The sequence below is a fragment of the Calidris pugnax genome, unplaced genomic scaffold (assembly GCF_001431845.1).
Source record: "Calidris pugnax isolate Ruff unplaced genomic scaffold, ASM143184v1 scaffold103, whole genome shotgun sequence".
Classification (NCBI taxonomy): Eukaryota; Metazoa; Chordata; class Aves; order Charadriiformes; family Scolopacidae; genus Calidris; species Calidris pugnax.
The window spans coordinates 19530670-19552821 of NW_015090990.1; the positions used below are offsets into that span (position 1 = coordinate 19530670).

General features: G+C 38.2%; 1 protein-coding gene across 12 annotated transcripts in view; it reads right to left on the reverse strand.

Annotated features, from left to right (window-relative positions):
* Nucleotides 1-4397: 4397 nt before the first annotated feature.
* MYO1B (myosin IB) overlaps nt 4398-22152 on the reverse strand; it is a 121477-nt gene continuing 103722 nt past the window's right edge. For 9 of the 12 annotated variants that reach the window (XM_014954556.1, XM_014954555.1, XM_014954554.1 and 6 more), the window contains 8 exons: nt 20380-20466; nt 17177-17251; nt 16632-16766; nt 15641-15747; nt 12670-12802; nt 10950-11102; nt 9996-10123; nt 4398-7408 (listed from right to left, as the gene is read on the reverse strand). In XM_014954556.1, the coding sequence (XP_014810042.1) occupies nt 7285-7408; nt 9996-10123; nt 10950-11102; nt 12670-12802; nt 15641-15747; nt 16632-16766; nt 17177-17251; nt 20380-20466 (942 nt within the window). In that variant the 3' untranslated portion in view covers nt 4398-7284. The remainder of the gene's footprint in view (nt 7409-9995; nt 10124-10949; nt 11103-12669; nt 12803-15640; nt 15748-16631; nt 16767-17176; nt 17252-20379; nt 20467-22152) is intronic. The other 3 variants (XM_014954563.1, XM_014954561.1, XM_014954564.1) reach the window with 1 other exon arrangement.

Consider the following 22152-nt stretch of genomic DNA (forward strand, 5'->3'; position numbering starts at 1 on the left):
AAGCCACCTGCCAGGACCATGTGGTGCCCAGGAGCCAAGCACGTGCAGGACGTCCCATGATGTCAATACAGCAATGCTTTCTAAATATAGCTTTCAAATAAAGGGCAGGGAGAACTTCTCTGTGCCAGGAATGGGCTGTCTGTGAGCTGGAAACAATCATACCTTTGTGTTGCAACGAGTTTGCTGTTGGTTTAAAACAAATGCCTTTTTCCTCTATCAGAAATAGCTGAAATTTGTTATTCTCTATTTTTTACATTATCCCCAGAACAGCTCATGAAAACTCATCACAAAGCCACAATCCTCATATAATATTAGGAAGTTTAGGATGCATTTAGGACCTTCCACTGCAAGCTCATCCACAACTTTTGGACTTTACTAGTAAATGTGAATCAATAGCTTATGGTGATTTTGATAGGACAGCATTGCTTTGAACACCTCCAATTGGAATCTTCATGGTTAAATTTATTCCAAGGTCCCTTTCCATAGCTACAGCAGCATAAAGACAAGTAAAAGCACACATAAGCATATTCAGAGCTATTTGATGCTCCTTTGCATCTGGATATAAATGAGTTCACTCCTTCTGGCACCATGGTTAGAGACTACAGATTTTATATTCTGATGGGTTCCTTTTTTCAGGCTACAAGAAGCGTGTACAACAACCTTGAAGGCTGCGTGCAGTGAATCAAGCCATCAGGGACTTCAGCACAACATCGCTTTGAGTGGATTTCTCTTCTAACAGGAAGAGACAGAGAGCAGAGTAGCAGCAGCTTTTCATGTTTCAGGCTTCAGTTTCGCTTTTTGTCAGAATTTTGGGAAACACTGGTGATACTGATACAGCTAACAAGTTAACTCGAAAGGGAACACAAAGCATCTTTCATTAAAAACAGCTCTTGGTTAGAAGGGAAATAAAACATTTCCTGTATGTTCAGCTGAAACCAAGGTGCCAAGATGCAGTGGTAGATAATGGAAGAAAATAACCTAAAAGAATACATTACTGCTTTATGCTGGAGACATATGCCTCCCTTCATCGCTGCAGAGAACATCAGAGGACAGGAGGGTATGGGGGCAGGAGGAAACTGGAATGTGATGAGAGCCATAGTGGGAAACAGCACCCAGCATCTCTCAGACCATCAAGCGTCAAGATACTGGTGGAGAAAGGATTTGTAATGTCCAGAAAGAACACTGCCAGGCCAGTAAAAATGACCATTCGTGGTGGCAAAAAGCATCATCTCCCACTTTCACAGAATCACAGAATGATATGGGGTTGGAAGGGGCCTCTGGAGATCATCTAGTCCAAACCCCCCAGCTAAAGCAGGTCCCTCAAAACTTTCCTAACTTTCATTTTAAGTCAAGGCCTGAATACCCAACTCATTCATGTTTGCAAGGGAACAGGAGCAGAACTGGTTCTAGCTGATAACCTGTTGGGATTAAATTTGATATTCCTCTCAGCCCCAATCCTTTAAATAGCCCTAGTTTACTGCAGACAGATACAGCCAGGGGCAGGTCCTGCTTGACAAACCTGATCTCCTTCTATGACAAAGTGACCCGCTTGGTGGATGAAGGAAAGGCTGTGGATGTTGTTTACCTGGACTTTAGCAAGGCCTTTGATACAGTCTCCCACAGTATCCTCCTGGAGAAACTGGCTGCTCATGGCTTAAATCGGAATACTCTCCGCTGGGTTAAAAACTGGCTGGAGGCTGGGCCCAGAGAGTGATGGTGAATGGAGTCAAATCCAGTTGGAGGCCGGTCACGAGTGGTGTCCCACAGGGCTCGGTACTGGGACCCGTTCTCTTTAACATCTTTATCAATGATCTGGACGAGGGGACCCTCAGTCAGTTCGCAGATGACACCAAGCTGGGTGGCAGTGTCGACCTGCTGGAGGGTAGAGAGGCTTTGCAGAGGGATCTGAACAGGCTGGATCGATGGGCCCAGACCAATGGGATTAGGTTCAACAAGGCCAAGTGCGGGGTCCTGCTACAGGCTGGGGGCAGAGTGGCTGGAGAGCTGCCTGACAGAAAAGGACCTGGGGGTGTTGGTCAACAGCCGTTTGAACATGAACCAGCAGTTGTGCCCAGGGGGCCAAGGCGGCCAACAGCGTCCTGGCCTGTATCAGGAACAGTGTGGCGAGTAGGGCCCGAGAGGTCATCGTCCCCCTGTACTCGGCACTGGTGAGGCCCCACCTCGAGGGCGGTGTCCAGTTTTGGGCCCTTTGCCACAAAAAAGACATTGAGGTGCTGGAGTGGGCCCAGAGAAGGGCAACAAAGCTGGTGAGGGGTCTGGAGCACAAGTCTTGTGAGGAGAGGCTGAGGGAGCTGGGGTTATTCAGCTTGGAGAAGAGGAGGCTGAGGGGAGACTTTATTGCTCTCTACAACTACCTGAAAGGAGGTTGTAGAGAGGTGAGGGCCGGTCTCTTCTCTCAAATCACAGGTGACAGGACGAGAGGAAATGGCCTCAAGTTACACCAGGGGAGGTTCAGGCTGGATATGAGGAAAAATTTTTCGCCAAAGGGGTTATCAGACATTGGAATGGGCTGCCCAGGGAGGTGGTTGAGGCACCATCCCTGGAGGTGTTCAAAAGACGGGTTGATGTTGTTAAAGTTAGGTTGACGGTTGGACAAGATGATCTTTAAGGTCCCTTCCAACCTAGAAGATTCTGTGATTCTGTGAAATGCAGTGTGTGTTTCCTGAAACAACAAATTCATAGAAGCACCTTTTTCCTCTTTGCTTTCCAGTTAATTTTTTGAGACTGGCCAAACCAATCCTGCCTGCATTTATGTAAATACATTTTTACCAGAATTAACAGCAACTGTAAATTCACTACAATCTCCATCCTCTCAATAAACTCCATGTAAAAAGTGCAGAAGATCAGAGAGACTTGGTGCTGCTGAACGAGTGAGTATTCTGTGATCCTGTGGTACTGCTGCCAGTGTTACCATGCAAGAACGAACGTGGCTGTTCTGTGCAGTGTATATACAGTGTGTGCTTAAAGCAGCGACTCATCCATAGGATGTTTCAGCAGAAGCAAGTCCTTGCTCCACCAACCAACTCGGCAATGAATACCTATATCTCTAGGAGGAAACACTCCAGCCAGTCATAAAACGGGAAGCCTCACTGTAACTGGGACTGACATGCAAAGTCTGTTTGAGGGAGGTTAATTCACTGCCTGAATTAAGTCTCCTGAAATTACTGAACAGGTCACGGCATTTCAGAGAGAGAGGGCTGTATTACAAACCAGTAAATACTGTGCTGGAATGGCGACAAGATCGTGCTCCATGCCAACAACGTTTAGTTAACGTTTAACTGGAAGGTCACGGGACAGTGATATAACACATAATTATTTTAAACTACACGATTAAAAGCAGTACCCAGAGAATTTTAATCACTCTGAGGGGTTTTACAAACATTGGTAAAGAATTGCCCCCCTGACTCACAGTCAAATGTTTGTGTAAACTACAAAATACTCCGGTAAGGGTGGAAGCTAGACAGGAGGAAAGCCAGAACTCATCTGTTAGTGATGCTAGAGATTACTTAAAATTCCCACTTGCCTGTGTTGTCGTAAATTGGCAGCATCCCCATAAAACACTCTCAGTTCTGTCTTCAAAACATGTGTCGGGAAGTTCTAATGTCCAAAGCAGCGTAGACATGTCCATCTCCCTCCTGCCCACTGCCACCACACTACAGTGAAATCTTCTCAAATAACCATTTCCATATTCTATAGATTATGGAAAATATGTTGTTCTTCAAGATTAAGGATTTAAAAGTTTAAGAATTAACAATGAAATTTACACCAACTGGGGAAAATTATCTCATTTCATATCAAAATTCTGAATTAAATCTTCCATTTTTTCCCCCCACATCTCTTTAGGAAAAGGGCCGGATTTTTGCAATGAAAACAAACCTGGATTAAAACTGAAGATGCTTTTTCTGATTTTACGTTTTAGTTTTCCTTCCATAATTTGTATGATGAACAAAAACATACATAAGTCAGGAAAAAAATGTTAAAGATAAAAAGAGAAAAAAAATATCACAAAACAAACCATGCAACATAATAGGTTTGGGTCTCAAAGCCATTTTTTTTAAAAAATCACCTTAGTCTAGCTAATAATACTCTTCTTAGGGAATCAAACTAAATTCTAATGTTAGGAAGGATGAGTTTGCAGAACTTTCAGAGAAAACTATGTTGAGGAAAGGACGTGCACTGTAGAATTGCACTGAAAAAGGTTACTGTGAATCACTGAGGAAGCGATGCTGCTTCTTAAGGAATCAAATACAAAATAAAAATTCCTTCTCCCTCCAAGTCACACACCAGTGTTGTGTATATTTAACCTAAAATCCCATCACCCATACTTTTTAGATTTGATGGCAGTAAGGAAGATAAAGATATAGAGAAAGTACAGGTCCAGGAACAGAATTTTATTTGATTCTGGAAAGTATCATGCAACAAACTGCATTTGTTTTTAATGATCCTTGCCCAGCTTTCAGGTGACAGATTCAAATTTACAAGGATGCATACGGTTAGCACCATAGCAGGAACAGTCTTCTCTTTGTAGCTCCATTTGATAGAAGGCTATACAAGAAGACAGAGGAAAAGAAAAAGAAAAAAAACCCAAACAACTAGCTGACCTTGCTTTTTTATTTTCAACATCCTAGATACTTAAGTCTAAACATGAAGATACCATGACTCATCTAGCATATCTACATTACTCATGTTCAGCAAAACTTGCTCTGCACATTAGGAAATATTTAAGTGTTGAATGGTAACTATCACAAAGCGAATGGTAACTATCACTACCAGCTAATATGCAAGGTAAAAATTGTAAAGGTCCAAAAAAAGAAATGAAATAACAGAAACCAAAGTGAGGAATTTGCCCCTCTTCCAGTCTTTTGGAGGTATGGCTACCATGACTTGCTGCAAAGATGAAAAAAAAGTAAAGGGGATGTGTACTGGTTCTGCCTGGGGTTGATCAAATATCCTAATATTACCCTGCAATACCCTAATTTCATGGATCAAATACCCAGATGCACTTAATCTAAACTCTCCCATTTCCTACCTGCAAGCAACTACAGGATTACATCAAACTTCAAATGTTTGTTTTCCTTACTTTTGTATTCATTTTAAAAATTTGCCCTGTGTGGTTCTTACTGTAAGGCTTTCAAGATACTGAACAGTTTTACAAACGCTCCAATCTTCACCAAGCAGCAATTCTAGTACAGGATTTAGGAGTTTTAAATTCCATGTTATTATGTGCCATCTTCCTAAGGCAATGGAATAATTCCTTTGAAGTATCCCAGTATCAATACTAGGATGTCTTTTGTAAGCATCTCTAATTACAATACATGTAAAATGATTTATATTTTACTAAACTATTAATCTGACTCGACTATTAAAAGAAGGGTTCAAACAAAGATCACAAGGAAGAGGCAACTTTTGGTCATAGTTTGGAAAACACGTTTTGATTACTCCCACCTTTCAAGGTCACGTGTGCGGACTTTTTAACAGCAACATTAAGCAACCAGTTAAAACAATTGTTTTGCATCCAAACCATAGCAAAATCATTTACTTTAATCCCATAGAAAATTGTGGTATGACCCAAGCCAGCTGTTTTTTTCAGACTGATAAGAGGCCACGATTGGCACTAGAACATCTATTGCAGCAAATACAGTTTCAACGCAGAGAGCCAACATTAAGGTTGAACTACCCAGAGGAGCCTTCGCAGCCACGAGCGCTACATCACTTCACCACCAGGAGAGTAACGAGACTCTGAACTTTTATTATCTTTCTTTTATTTATGCTTGGACTTCCAGCACCGCACATCAGATACCCAGGGTCTTAATCTGTCCTATATCAGCCTGCAAAACCACAATGCTTTCTCAACTGCCCTTGCATGAACAAATCAAACAGTCACATCCAGCAAACCCTTCACTTGAGTAGTTACTTCTGTATCTAAAAACGCATCTCTCCTCTTCAGGATTTTCAACTAATGCTTCTGGCTTATAAAAGATTAAGTGCAATCAGTTACACTGAAAGTTTATAATGCAGCTCTTGATTGTATTTTCTGTGCACGCATTTACATCAGGCACACGAGTTATATAAAATAGTTTGGAGTACAAAAATATGGTTATAACATAGGAGTACCAAACAGCACAGAATTAGAACAGTTTTATTACCTTAATACCAATTTATATACAGACCCCCAAATTAAGGATTTTTTAATTCTAAGTATTCTTCCCAAATTGACAACTGTAGTGTACACTCTAAAAAACTGCAAATTAACAACACAAATCTATTTTAACTCCTACAAATTGTCTATGCAGGCTGCACCAATCCTCTCTCTTGCACACAAAAATGTATCATAAATAATTTTTCACAAAATGTCATGTATGTTTTATTGCACATTGTACATGCCAATATCTAGAAGAAAGGCTCAAACCTTTCGCTTGATAACTAGCTGTTTAAATATCTAGCATTTACTTGTGTTATGAATACTATTGCATTTTTCAGGCTCTAATATTAACTGATAATTTAAAAGAAAAAAAGCAGAACAGAAAATATGCCTTGAACTGTGTAGCTTTTGTGAAAGAAACAAGCTTTTAAGTTTTGCTGATTTCTACTGTATAAATTCATTAAAAACATCTGACTGTTAAAAATCCCGCTTGCAAAATTTCTGCATTTTTTTTTTACTATAAAATTATGCATATAGCTGCTTATATAATCATATATTCCTTCCGTTTTGCAGAATTTGATGTTCCTGTGCTGTATTGACTACAAGATGGGTCCTAGTGTTACCTACAGGAGTTAGTGTGTCAGTCTCCATTCTGCTGGTCTCCCCGAGCACTGGAAAGCAAGGAGCCTGTCAGAACACCAGAACAGGTCGCTATGAAAAGACACTGGGCACAAGTGGTCATCAAGCATCAAGGCCATGTATAGTTCCTCTTAAGCGGATTTCTAGACTAAGGAATATGAGTGATTTATCATTAATATGTGGGTTTACGGTATGCTGCACTAAAATATGACCCCCTAAACAAAGAGAATGATTTGTGTATGACAGATACGTGCCAGCTGGTAAAAATGGCCTCACCGGGTGAAAATCTGCATTTTGAGGGGTTAAAACGCCGGCATGAACAACAAGATTAAAAAGTTGATTGATCAAATGTTTTGCCAAGGGTTTCTAAAGCTATTAGCCATCAACAGCTCCAGAAAGGGATAAAAATAGCAAAACCAAACAACTGAAATTGCACTATTACAAAGAAACAAGTCCGTGAAAGGTAGAGTCACCAGCTGCAGTTAAGGGACAGCCACTTCAAGAAGCCGATTGTTTTTTCGCTTGCAAGTAGGGATGTTGCCATTTTTCTGGCTGCCTTGTATGAACTTCACGCACACTTTGTCTTGTCTGAACTGGACCAGAAACCTAGGAGAGGGAATAATATACATTTTAGTTAAATTTGGGAAAAAAACCTGTGGTGAGCAAAAGTCCTTTCCTGTCGTTTCAGAGCATCTCTCCAAAAGATGTCACTTTAAGGTCTGTATTAATAATAAGAGTTGGGGAATTTAAAAAAGCAGTAGGTTATGGTATAGCTTGAGTCTCCTTCAGGTAGTATCTCTTAATTATTGCCTTTTGTCTGTAACTGTAGACCTTTTCCAATGGTTAGTTTGCTATTCCTTTTGCAAGAAGGCAGTTTAAAACAGAATTTCTAATGTACCAGAAATGCAGCAAAGACTATTTCCAAGTACTTTACCATCATCCAAAGGGACTTTTCTGTTTTCGTGGAAGGAAGCTAAGTAGTTCTATAGCATCATTGGGAGTGCTTTTCTTCTGGTTTACGTTTAATTTAGTATAGCTGGTATTTTAGCAGCTCTCATGTTTCTAATCCTTAGTTAGCCTTTACAGCCCCCTGCTCAGCAATTGGGAAAATTCACTTCCTGCCCAGTGATCTCCAAAATTAGATGTTTTCTACAGTCCAGGATAAATTGATCTGGATTTGACTCTTTGCTTTCTACTAGAAGAGAAATTTTATTGAATGTGGATAATTGCTTTAAAACAAAATAATAATTAAAAAAAACCCCAACCAAACCAACAGGCTCCTGTGGAGTCTCAAACTTCTCACTGATCTGGACAGCAAGATAAAAAGCAATAAACAGGGCAGCGCTGCCTTTTGGCTCGCAGGCAGCGGTTGCTGACCTAAAACGTCCTTTGTAATACAGCAGATTTTCCCTTTTAGCATCCTTAAAAAGTCCTCCAGCAGAGGCCAAAAACTTCAAAGAATTTGTTCTCCAGCCGGAAACCACAAATCAAGCTGACGGCAGAGCTCAGGGGAGGAAGTGGCCTCTCCTGCGCCGAGCTGCCCTTTAGTCCTGCTTTCCTGCTGCATAGCCCAAACGCTCAGAGATTAACTTCTTCAGCGCTCCCAGCCGTGCAGGCATCCGAAAAACACAAGTAGGTCTTACAGTCATCATCTCTTGTCACCAAGGCTGCATTTTCCTAGGCCCATTGTTCCCTTATTACATATATAAGCAGTATGTCTCTTACTAGACTTCTCCTGGATGAGCAGCATTTTTACTTATATAAAAGCTCTCTTCCCCAAAAATAAGTGTACAATAATCAAATCAAGGCCACATTTTCTCCTCAATTCCTGGTTGTGCTTATATCTAAACTCCAGCAGGGAGAAGAGAGTACTGCTTCACCATCAACAGAGATGGAACTGCTAAAAAAGAACCAAACAACTTAAAATTATTTAGTCTGGATAAACCCAATAGCAATACACACTTGAATGTTTTTAATCTGCGAGACAAGAAACAAAACCACATCCCAATGCAAGACTCTCACAAAGCAGACTGTTTTCCAGACCTAAGGCAGGCAGTCCAGACCAGTGCAATGCATCTTAAACTTTGTTTTAGTAGTTTATTCCTTTGTAGCCATCATTAAATTAGAATCTGACTGGGGGCAGCCACACTCTTTTAGAGGCTAAAACGCACACCCTTGAGCAAATTAAATCACATCTGGTAACAGAACAAAGGAAAATGGCAGGTATCATTTTCAAGGAAAGAGTAAAATTAGCTTTTAAATAAACTCTCAAATCTGAACAGATACAAACTGTACTCACCATCATGACTACAATACAAGCAGTGCTGTGCAGCCAGATAAAAGGCTCAGTTTTTGCCTACAGAAATTTTATTTCACTATTGTTAAAGTGTTCCAAATTTTCTTCTTTATTCAGAATGAATAAACCCACCAAATTAACACTGCTTCACACAACAAACTGAGTGCATAACAATGGTGGACTGAGTGAGAGACTCTTACTCAGCAGGCTTTAGGAGTTCACACACACACACAAACATTTTTATTCCATAGCTATAAACACTGCAAATGCAGTCCTAACTTAAGGCCAAAGGCACCAGGCAGAAAGAAATAATAATTTGAGATGCAAGCTTTTGTCAAACAAAGCTTTTTAACAACCAAAAATCCCAAAACAACAACAGGTGGTTCAAAAACTATCAGCAGGAATTTTAGGAAAACGTTTTTCATCTTCACAAAAAAGAAGGTAGAACTGTATATACATTACAAGCACCATCATTATGTGTATTTGGGGAGGAGCTTTTCATTCTACTTTGGTTGTTTTCACTGGAACTTCGCACTTGGTGTCCACTCTGACCAATTGACTTACACCTCATAAGAATATGTGAACTTTTCAGTCACACACAAAATTATTCTCTCAAGTTATCTCTTAATAATTTCTACAGCAACCATTCTGCTTCGTAGCCTTAGTTGAAGCTATAAGAAAAGTACTTTTTCTCTAATGATTTTCAAGAAAGTAAGAGCCAAAATGAATACTAGGAATGAGTACACATTGAAAATTGGATCCTTATTTACAAGTATTCTGGCAAGAGAAAAGAAGTATTAGTTACACAACAGTGTTTTGTTTTTCTAACATTAGATACTTGACTTTTTAGCACATTGCATTGAAGGAAATGCACTTTTAAGCAAACAAGAAACATACTCATCAGATATTTCGATGTTGAGCTTCTGTTTGGTTTGGCTGAGAGTGGTGCGGTAAAGTTTAGTGGCCATTTCAATAAGGTGATCGCTGCTGAGCAGGAAATCTCCTTTACCAGCTGCTCCCGAACCCTGAAACAGAAAGAAAAGTAGTTAGGATCACCAAAACCTAGAATATGAAAAAATATTAAATGCCAGCCAGGCAGGAGATTTTACAAGGAGTCTTCTCTTCCCAGTGCAATGAAACAGTCTTGTGTCTTGTAAATTAAATAGGGGTGCAGTGCAGTGTATAGGATCAAAATGCAATTAACTCTCAAATAAACTGCAAACCTGTTTAGAAAGTTAAACGCCCTTCTGACCCTAAAGGAGGGTCACCTTCATTTGTCCTGCGAAACTATAGTGTTTCTGTATCCCTCTTCTGGCTACACCACAGGAAGCTCACAATATTTTCAGAAAGGAACAGAACCCTGTTACCAGCCCCAGTATTAGGACGAGGGTGGTCAGTACGAAAAGACACTGTATATGATGTTTCTCAAATCCATTTAAGCTAGAATACAAATGCCAGCTTAACGATTTTAGCAGAGCAACGCTGACTGCAGCAAAGCACATACAGCACTGAACTAAGTTCTTTAGCACTGAGTAACGAAATTAGCTGTGCCATAACATAGATTTCTTAGCATCCCATAAAGAAGAGAGAAATATTCTGCCAGTGTGTCAGGAAGATTTATACGAAAGAGGTTACAGTGAAACGTGAAGTCTGATTTTTACAAGTAAATGATAGTTCATAATGTAGTAACTGCTCTCACTTGTCTTCAGTACTTTTAAATCAAACTTTTTGCAGACGTGGCAAAGTTCAATAAACTTCTAATCCTACAGGCGAACCACTAGGATTTAACGCTACAAGATAATTACAATTTTTATTTCACTGCATGTAAAACAGTCATATTGTGTTACCAACCTCCTTGAGGTGCACTGCAAAGAAGCCATCATTTTGGGAGCTCATGGATACTTTGGTAACATCTCCTAGTGGAACCTCTGACTTGATATTCCCAGATTTTTGATCCGCAAGAAGAACGTTATTTTTGGTTAATAAGAAAATCCTGGATGTAGCCTATGAAAATAGAAAAATGCAAACCATTATCTATGCAAAGAGAGAACTGGTCTTTATTGAGCACCTACAAAGACTACAAGCAGTTCATAGAGTTAATAAGCCTGGCCCACATTAGTAAACATGAACATTTGATGTTCAGTAAAAGCTGCAGATCAGTCGAAATCAGGTCAAATTCATTTATGAGTCTAATTATAGATTGAGAAGCTTAGCTCATTTTGGCTCGTATTATTAGATATAAGCAGTTCCTTTAATTACTAGCTTACAGTTATAAAATCCAGCAACTGAAACTCAGAAACTGAGGAAATGAGGATAACCTCATTTCTCATGGTCTGTCAGTCTCAAGAAAACCAACGTACTTTTCAGTGACAGCTAATTCAGGACTATGGTTCACTATTTGCTGTTATTCACCAAAACTGTGTCACAGAACAACACAAATCATGTAGATATTTTCAATACTATGTTCTCCTCCCCTTATCTATTGGAATTATTCTTTAGGATGGTACACGTTCATATTTTCAAATGACAAATATTTTTACAGTATGAATGTGTGTTCTTAAATTCCTTTTAGAAAATAGTAAGAAAGAGAAATGAGAACTTAATCTACATACAGCTTTTTCTCCTGTAAAAATTTAAATAATAAAATATTAACTATTATTATTAAAAAGTGGATGTCTTAAGCACATAGAACCATAGCTCATTATTAATTTTTTTAAAAAATCTTGAGAGCTGTAGGCTATGCAAGTACAGGAAAGATATTGTCTTCATTTAATTAGTTTCTTCTAAACCAGAAAATTAACTTGGCATCAACAACAGGCAACCTAATTTCACTCCTACAAATGCACAAATGACATCTACATCTGAGAAGTTCAGATCTACTACTTCTAATATCTCGACAGATATGGTGAAAACAATTACATTTACTAAGGGAGGATATTACTTCCTGTTTTAATAAGCATAATTTAAATGCAAAACAAGTTCTGTGTTGGCAGATTTAAAAAGTACACAATATATTTAACAGCCTTATTCAAATGATACAAGAAACTTGTCTCTTAATTCCAAAAAGCTTTGGATATCAATTAGAAGATAGGCAAAGCTAGCAGAGTATGCCACTCACAATTTTGAAACATAATAAAATGTGGTAATCAGGAGTTTGAATGACAGTGTGAACCTTGAAAGGTTATGTTTGCTAAATATTGAACAAGAACAATATTCTTTAAGTATTTATTTTCTTCAATTCGCAAATAGAAGATCTACATTTGGTACAGAGACTACATTTAGTTTTGAATCAATACATCCTGTTACCAGTTAATGAAATGGCATTTTTGCTTGAAAAAGTCACTGAAAACTACAAACAGAAATGAAATTTTAGTAATCTTTATGTAAATTTAAAATGGGTGCTTAAAATCACCAGTTTACATAAATCAAACATTTCCAGTCTTGTCCTTGAAAAAAAACAGACATTTTTAAAACCCTCAGACTATTAGCTGACAGAAACAAAGTCTCCCTCTCCATTCATTTATAACAAAAATGATCTACCCTTCTGGATAAAGCAATGCCATTTTATTACCTTCCCATTAGCTCTATTGATCTTATTCACAACTTCTGCAATAATGATCTTTTCATCCACAGCATCCTTAAGTTTTTTATACTTGGGGTTCTTGCTGATTTCCAAGTACGCCCCTTGGAATGGCTGCCCAACACTGCTCAACAAAAAGACAAGAGAAACACGAGTTAAATACAAATTGCAGCAAAGAAGTAAACCTCCTGAAACCATCACATTCTGCTTCAGGCTTCATGGAGCCAGGAGGTGCACCAAGTACCACATTCAATGACTCTGCACTCCCAGAAAGTTCCTTAAGATTTGATATACTATCTGCCAGGGAAAGTCACAATGATGGAATTGTCCTCCTTCCTCTCAGAAGCTGAAAATTGCAGCCCCCCAAGCTCTGCCACTGACTCTTCAGGTTGATACCACCATTCACCCAGCGCGGTGGTGTTGGCATCAATCCGTGCCATACGTGCACACTACATCAGCTCAAAATAACTTGGGAATTGCAACAGAGTAGGATATATCTCACAGCACATTATCTGAGGGGAAAGAAGAAAGGAGCAGGACAGGTAAGAATGGTATGTGTACTAGACATAGAATCTTGTACACATTAACAGCACAGTGATGGTGAATAAAGAAATTTATCACCAAAAACAGTAATAGGATTTTTTTTTTCCTTGTTCTGGAAACATTTTCCAATTAAATGGGTCAAATTGCTATGGTTATCAGACATAAGTACATCCTTGCATATGCAATGAATTTTGACTTAAAATCTCCCAATAGCAGCCTCTCTGAAAGCAGAGGAAATAAAACTTCAGTAGGACTCTGCTCCTCAGTATTTCAGACTGACAGACAAGAACCTGCCTTTAAGATCTGCTGTTGTTTGTTAAATGTGTACCAGCTCTTCATCAAGACTTGTTGTGCTTGCAAATCACCCCCTCTTTATCCACCTCAGGGTTACACAGTAAGAGCTTCACTATCAGTTGAGAATTGATGAATACAGTTGCTACTTGCTTTGTTTGGAAGTCTATTAACTAATCACTTCGATTAAATTACAATCAAAGCACTAAATGCAAAGCTTTGCCAAGACTAGAGCCCAGGAGGAACCAATATATTATGTGGAACAGCACTACCTTTGTAACTGCATCTCTATCACACAGGGAGATGGGAGAGAAAAGGAAGGGTACTGGTATTTCAGTACTCACAAGAAGACCCTCTCTGTTCTTAAATAATTACATTACACACTGAAAATTAGCCACATCCTATGAATTATTATCATACTAACTAATCAGAAACTTTATACAATAATTTCCTCCACCCTCAGGCCAATGAAAAAGATCCAACAGAAGCCAATCAGCTCTGAATACAAGGCAAAAAGAGACGGAAATGTTTCTAAATGCGTGCAGGGTGGGGAAAGCATTCTAACTTTCTACCAGGCTGGAGCTTTGGGATTTTTTTGTTTTTATTAATTAGCTTTATGAAACCATAGTCACCAAAACAGCAGATTCCCTGTGGACTTTGTCCCTATTCAAATGATGACGACTTACAAGCTAAAACTAAAATGAGTCAACAATTACCTTCTATCACATATATCATATAAGAATCTCTTGGAAAAAAGAAAATCAGATATATATTTTGCTGTATAATATTTCATTGTTCAGTCTTGGTGTAAAAAGAACCAAACCAGGGATATGAATAAAATTCCTTCCTTCCCACGGAGTGCTATGCTGATCAGATGCACACTGACTCAAAGCAAAAAAACCTGCTTGCTCCTAGAAAAGTCCAAAGGCAGCAGTTTTCTCTTTTCCCAGCAGTATAAAAAGACATCCTGAAGCAAGTAAGGAACAAAGCACAGGCTAACATAAAAAGCCATTAAATAAGAGATCTACTAAAGGGAAGAAAGAGAAACATACCGAGCCCATTACAAGAAAAAAGGAAATGTGTCACTAAAAAAAGAAACAAAACAAAACCAATAAAACACACAAACAACCAAGCAGAGCTTGTCCATGCATGGAACTGCCCTCGTCAACTCTTGCAGATTCCTGTTCTTCCCTTTACTGACCCTTCCTTCTCGCTTTACAGTGATCCTGCTCAACTCCAACTATGGCTTCTAAAAGAAAACTCTCCTGGGATGGACAAGACCTTTGTTTCAAGAAAAACACAATTTCTAAGTTCATAAACACTTTAAAAGTTCAATTCAATTCCTTTCAAGGACATCAGATCTCTGTTTTGTCAGTTTTATTGCATGCAAAAAAAAAAATTGCATTCCTTAAGTAAAATCAGATATTACTGCACTGTCTTAAGTAATGCTAGCTCTGTAGATAGCAATGACAAGTATTTACCAGTTTTTAAGAACTTAATCATCTGAGAAACCAAAAAATTTACATGCAGAGAATTCATGTTTTAAAAGTCTCCAATTATTAAAAAAAGCCCAGTTCTAAAATGGAAATTAGCTTTTAAGCGTTTTTTATTTTAAGTATCCTTTCAAAAAGATATATACCGATGTATCTAACTCTTAAATTACCGACTCTTCACATTAGAGCATTATGCTGAATGTACTAAATTTGAAAATAGGAGAGCACACCTCATCTGGGAGTGACATTGTCACTTACAGCCTTTCAGTTCTGCATTTACTGGTTGCAGGAACCACCGTGATGGAAACTAGGGGAAAGGGTGAGAGTTACTCTCTTCTAGAAGTTCTCCAAACTTTTACAATGTGAACGGGTCACGGGGGGTTAGAACAACAAAACGTCCTGGCTTCTGGACAGTGCTCAGTATCACAGGATTAGTGGACGGCAACAATGTCCAAGTCAGAAGCAAATTGAGATCAATTTCCAGGACCGTAAAGTAAAATGATGGAGGGACACTGTCAAACAAGGAAAAGGCATTTTCCTGCTTAAAGTAAAATGCAAAATCTTACTTAGTTTCCTAAATCTATGTAAGGATATTGAATTTATTGTACACTAAAAGCAGCAGGGTAAGTCATTACCTGGCTGGATATAAAGCCTTCTTGTCCTTGAAAAGTTCACTTGCTTCCAGTTTTTCTTCATATATAAGCTTCTGCTGATCTGTGAACTGGTCTCTGTACTTTTTACACTACAAAACATGATACATTAAACAAACCAGAAAATTATCCTTCCAAATCTGATTTGACCGCGGATTGTTTGCTTATTGCTCAAGATGCACATTCTTTGTATACTTCTGAAGTGACTCAGCTCCATCCTACATGCTGCTGTAGCACAGTAACAAACAGCAGAGGTGTTTTTCTCCTCGCTCATTCTAGATATTTTGGAATTACACCAAAAACAATCTCTAAAACACATCATTTAAGCATGCTGCACTTGAACACAAGCTTAATCTATCAGATACCAGTCACCGGGAGACTGTGCTAAAAAGGTTCCCAGAAACATACATAATTCCACGATTGTGGAAGTTTATGTAAAGAGACAGAAAGAACAAAACATAGCTGAGAGGATGAATTTTGCTGAAAGAACAAATGTTTCTTGACAATTCACAGAAACCATAGCTCACAAGATTAGTAAAGCATCTCATCAGCACTTAGATTCTCGCCACTCTCTCCATACAAAGATCCAAACCAAATTTCAGCTAACCACAGTTTACAAGTAAAAAATTCCACCCAATGCTGCCAATGTTGGGCTAAGAGCTAGTCTCAGTCCAGGCCACGGACACAGGCATAAGCCACTAATTAACAGGAAACAAGCACACCGCTTCACTATGAAGTTAAAAACTGAGGCAAGAAGCAATCCTCTCTCCTAGCCCCAGAAGGGAGAAGGCAGGATAGTTATACCCCTTGCAGGCCAAAAACAATGATCAAAAGACACACTTCTTCCAAAAAAATAAAATATCCTGTCTGGAACAGGAAGAAATACATCCTAAAAATAGGCTCTTTATGAACAACACAAAACTACTGAAAATTGTGTGATGAAGTTCTGTACAGACTGGACCAGATTGTGTCCTACCCTCCACAAATGGAAAATCCTCTTTAGCTCCTTGTGAGTTGAATCCAAGAAAAGGTAAGGTCTCGCTGGCCAGTTTTTATCTATTGGTGATAAAGAAGGCATCTTATTCTTCATTTCCAGGAAGTATTTTTGCATCTGTGACAAAATTGAAGCAAGATGTTTTATTAACGTTCAAATACCAGAGTTATCGAAATAAGCAAGGAAAAGCAGATGCTCTGTGATTAAAATCAGTTACCAACCTGCAACTCTCAGATTTCATAAACCTGAACATGGATTTGAAAAGCCAGGTATATTGAGAAATGCAGATTTGTATGTTATACAAGTGTGGCAACTGCTTAGTTAGTATCACTCCCACACCTTCAAAACACTGTCACTATCCTTTCTTTGCAACATCAGAATACTTAAGTTGTCCATTTTCTGTTTGCTTAGCTTGGACATTTCCTTACAAAGACAATCAAGGTCATAATACAGCTGTAACTTTTGCTATAAAGCAAACATTTTAAACACAGAAAAAGTACATGTGTTTTGTACAGATATATACATACAAGTCTCTGAAGGGTAAATTCATATATTTTTCTTCCAGCATTGGCTCTGAAGAATTTCCTGTACTCTCTACGGACCTGAAAAGTTAAACAAACCCTCAAAGTGAATACAAAGAATTAATTTGTTTGCACAAGTACTTTTTTTTATAAAGCTCTATGGCAGAAAATATTAAAAAAACCATACAAACATGCAAAGTGTTCCCTGAAATAGGAACACTAACTGGGTACAAAAATATATGAACCAAAACGTGGACCAAGAAGTCAGAAAGTTACCTTGGATGACCCAAGTACAGCCATTTGCAAATTTAACAGATAATTTGAAGTACTTTCCTCTGAAAAGGTAAGTTATTCAAATATTGTTGAATTCAGAGCATGAATCTATTTTCATAGGCTTTTGCATAAAGTTGGATTAAAAAAGTGACACTAAACTGACGTTAATTATATAGTTAACTAAAGAACTGTTTCTGATTTTTCTCCTTGTCAGATTTTTAATAAACAGAGTTTTCTATAACAAAAAGGGCTACTTTTTTTTCAGAGCAGACTTATGCATGAAAAAACTTTGCATACAAATCTTTTCATACAAGCAGTCTTCATTCCAGAAGGAAAATAAGGTTTTGGTGCTTGATAAGAGCAGGAACCAACACAAAGGTTGCCTAGTGATAGTAACCTTGATATTTGCTCCTAAAATTTTTTTAAAAGAAATTAATCAAAAAAAGTTATCATTGACAACCACTTTTGCAGGTGATACAAGCACATATAAAAAAATTAGTAAATGCAAGTTTCAGAGTACTTGTTTTACCCTTGGTATTTCTACAGTGCTAATTAGCATAGTATCTACATTTTTGCCCTCAGAAAACCCAATCTGAGTGAGAGCACAACTGGTTTGCAGTTTCATGTGAAGCCCACGCTCACATCAAGTTAGCTGAAACATCCCCAAATTTTTATTTTTATTTTTAAAACTTTGGCACAGCCTGCAACACACCTGTTAAAAGTTAAGAGCAAAACCACGGAAAATATCATGGCTTTGCATAATTTTCCCCAGAGCAAATTTAGTGGTTTTAGCTAACTTTCTATGTGTTGCTGACTTCACTGTAACCAGAAAATAAAGGGAAACCCATAGAGGAAAAACCCACATCAACTTACAACAAAAGATTTGCTTGGCTTACCCTGGCCCACCTTCTGCCCCATACTGAGTGTCATGCATTTTAAGATAAACAAGCATTTTGAAAGCAAGCATCTGTCACCATTCTGGGATTAAAAAAACCCCACAGATAAATGGGTTTTGCTTAATTACACATTAAGATGCATCAACAAAACTGAGAGCGTTCAGGTGTCTTCATTCTATGCAAATCCAGAACATAATTTTTTCTTCCTCACTTTATAAGAAAAATTAGTAGACTTCTTATTCACTGATTTTCTGTAAGGTTTAGTGCTCTATAATTAATGTACATCCTTTATTTATTATTCAGGGGTGGAAATTAACACACTTAAAGCCACTCCAACCACAATCATCCCAAATCTCACCATGTTTTCTAGACTCTCTTTCATGATGTTACTTTATATTATTCTTTGTGAGCTGCAAGGTGTGCAAATTAATTTGGAACAAAGGGACTAATATACACCCACACATCCTATTGGCGCTGCAGGGAAGCTGCAAAGCAAGCACTGAGAAATGCAAGCCATTCCAGAAAAGCCTAAATCTGGAAAGTACCACAAATGCTATTAAAATCCACTTATCATACAATCAAAAAAAAAAAAAAAGACTCAAATTAATTGTTTAATCTTGATCACTTGTATCAACTTTAAATCTTCGCCTCCATATGTCATGGGTAAAAATATTTTCCCATCAGACAAATGAGAATTGCCTGTGGTAACAGTGGTGTTTTGGAACTACAGACTATGTTCTTCATTCAGAAAAATCTGTGTGTTTCAGGCGAGACAAAATTGATGCTTACACTATTTAGAAAATACATCGAAAAATCACACCACAGACAGGCAGAAACATATTCCTGCTATAATGGGCCTTAAAGATTTTGGATTCATCAGTTTTCATTTAAATGCCGTTGTTTTATATAAAACAGCCTCTGAGTTCTCAGGAGGGACATATTCTTGTTTTAAAATCATAAAAACAGACCCACTTTGGCAGTAGAATAGCAAGTGTGATTCTGATCTGCAAAATGACTTCTTAAAATGGCTCCTTTGTATTTCCAGCTCTGGTTTCCACGCATGTATTGTAATGGATTTTTTTATATACATAATATGCATATATTACATGTAATTATTTTTTGTTGCTATTTTTCCCATTTCATCATTGACAGAGTAAGTATGAGAATATGAAAGCTGGACTTCAGCCTGCATTATCAAGTAAACTGTTGCTTTTTATACTTCTGTAGTCTACAATATCCCTATTAGCAATAGTGACACCCAGCCAAACAAAACTGATTTAGAATTTCATAGTTCTTCAGGATTGCACCTGTAAAACTACGTTTGAAAACTGTATTATGTATATCATTTGGGAACAGACCTGAAAAATCTCAAGATGCCATTTTCACAGTCAATTTACAGAGCAGAACTATATTTTTCCAGATTACAAATGTGTTTTCTTTTGCCAACCAGTCCTTGAAAGCAAGGAACAAAACCAAAAAAGATTCTTGTACGTCGCAATTTTTCTGGGAATTCATGGCTGCCATAAGCCATAGGTAACTGAATGCAATGGCATGCCCTAAAAAGGCTTGATGGAAGTGACAGGACATTATTATTAGTTTTACATCATGCCCTCGGCACGGGGGTCATGGGTCTAACCTGAGCAGCAGTGAGAGTCAAGCAGCTCCACCCTACTTCCCATTCAAACAAGCAGAGGTCACAATAAGAAAATACATGCTTGTAATCTGGATAGGATCTTTGCCAACGTAGGTCAGGTTTTTATGTCAACAACCATAATAGGGCCCCTTCAACCTGACATTTGTCTTTCACTTGAAAACTGAAAGTCCTGATATGGCCAAAAACACCTGGTGCCTAAATGTTGCTCCAAATGAGGCATTTTCAGTCTTTTACGAGTCATGAAAGTCCACAACAAAATTAAGCAATGCAATTCTGTGTAAAAAATCATCCCTACTAGTGAGCCCACACAACTGCTTCGTTATTGTTAGTAAGATGCCACGCTTTATTGAGTTCACGTTGACAGATGGGAGTGTTTGAGAAAGTACCTTCAGTCCAAGCCAGTAAGCCCAAATGACTGCAACAGCATGCTTACGCCTAGCCTCCTCCTTCAAGCGTTTCAACTCCCTTCGAGCCTAAAAGGTTTAGATAGTGAACAAAAGAGACAGCCCGATGCAGACAGCACAACCACCAGGAAAAAGGCTTCTCCCAAACAGAACAGCCAACTTACAATCAAGATACAGAAAGATGAAAGAACAGCGTTTAACCTTTAAAACCCAGCATGTCTGTGTGAATTGGTGTGGAGCCACACAGGAGGTCAAAAAAAAAAAAGCCCCCCTTGCTGCTTAAGTGGCATGCACAGATAAGAATTCAAAACTCCCTCGCTGCTTAAGTGGCATGCACAGATAAGAATTTTGTCAGCCCCATTATTCGCTATCAGTGTTTCCATCTTCTCTTCTGCGCACACCTCGCAATCAGTGGTAAGTCAGTCTTATAACTTGACTCTAATGGAGAACTTTGCCTGCAATTGCTTCAGCAAAAAGATGCATATGAAAATCAGGACTTACTAAAATCTCATTATCTAGCCACTTCTTCCACTGGCAAGTACCTGGGCAGAACAGAATCAACTCTGAAACTATGTTCACCAGGTTGAATTACTTGCACTGTATAGACAGCTTTTATTCTGGAGGGTATTTTTAATTCTGTTCTATATGTACTTAAAAAAAATAATTCTTCAGCCTGGTAAATTATGTCTGTCTTCATGGGATGAGGGGGTCAACCCCCCAAACCTAGCACCTTCCTCATGTACAAAGATATAGGCACCTACCTACATTTCATCAACCACTCCCATTTTAGGAAAGCAATTTGCAGAGTATTCTAAATGCAAAAGTGTGTGTAGGCAACTTAAAAGAATCTCGCATTTTCAGAGATACCAGTTGTCTGATGATAAAAGTCAAGCAAAACCAAAAAGTTCCAGTATTGTAGGACCAGCAGCTCTAGAGATACGTCTGCAGTTGTCAAGTTATATGCTGTCAAACAGACTTGGGCAACAGCAGTTTCAGGCTGTGCCAGTTACGCTTTTCTGATGTAGCTAGAAAGATTAATTTGCATTAGATCTAGGGTATCACAGAGAATATGTTTTCACTCATCTGCTGGGCACAAAAGCTCCTGCTGTACAGTACTGTAAAAACAGTATTTGTCTATCTTGTGAAAAGGAAGGAAACTGAGTACTTCAGATCTATAACTTTCAGAAACTTTTTTTTTAAATATTCCCCTGGGAAAAGACAAAATATCACACCAATAACAAGTTTTATCTTTTATCAAATACTGTAATTCTTTTCCTAATCTTAATTCAATTTAGATTATTATCTTTGAAGTTATATATATCATTATATTTAAGGAATAAGAAGGCAATTTGTCAAGAAATTCCTGTGAGCCAATTGAGAAAGATAACTACTAAAACATTTTAAAAATTCTCCAAATCTACTAAGTATATAAATGAGGAGCTCTAACACAGCTAACTCTATTGCATCGCTTTCTGGATGTGTCCTTTTTAATTCTAAAGAACACCTTAATCCTAGGAAAGTAAATTGTCACTTCTGCAGTACTGAGCAATTTTGGGTGTGAAAGGAACTCTGGTTAAAAATAAAATAAATTATCAATGTATTGCACTTAGATGTAGAGGAAACAGTGTGTCTGTCAAATTACATAGCTACCTAAATATCAAGCTAGAACTGAAAAGATGAAAAGTCTCTCAAGAATGAAGGAAATTCTGTACATGTTTTTTTTGGATTCCCAGGGCTGCCATTGCATTAGAAATC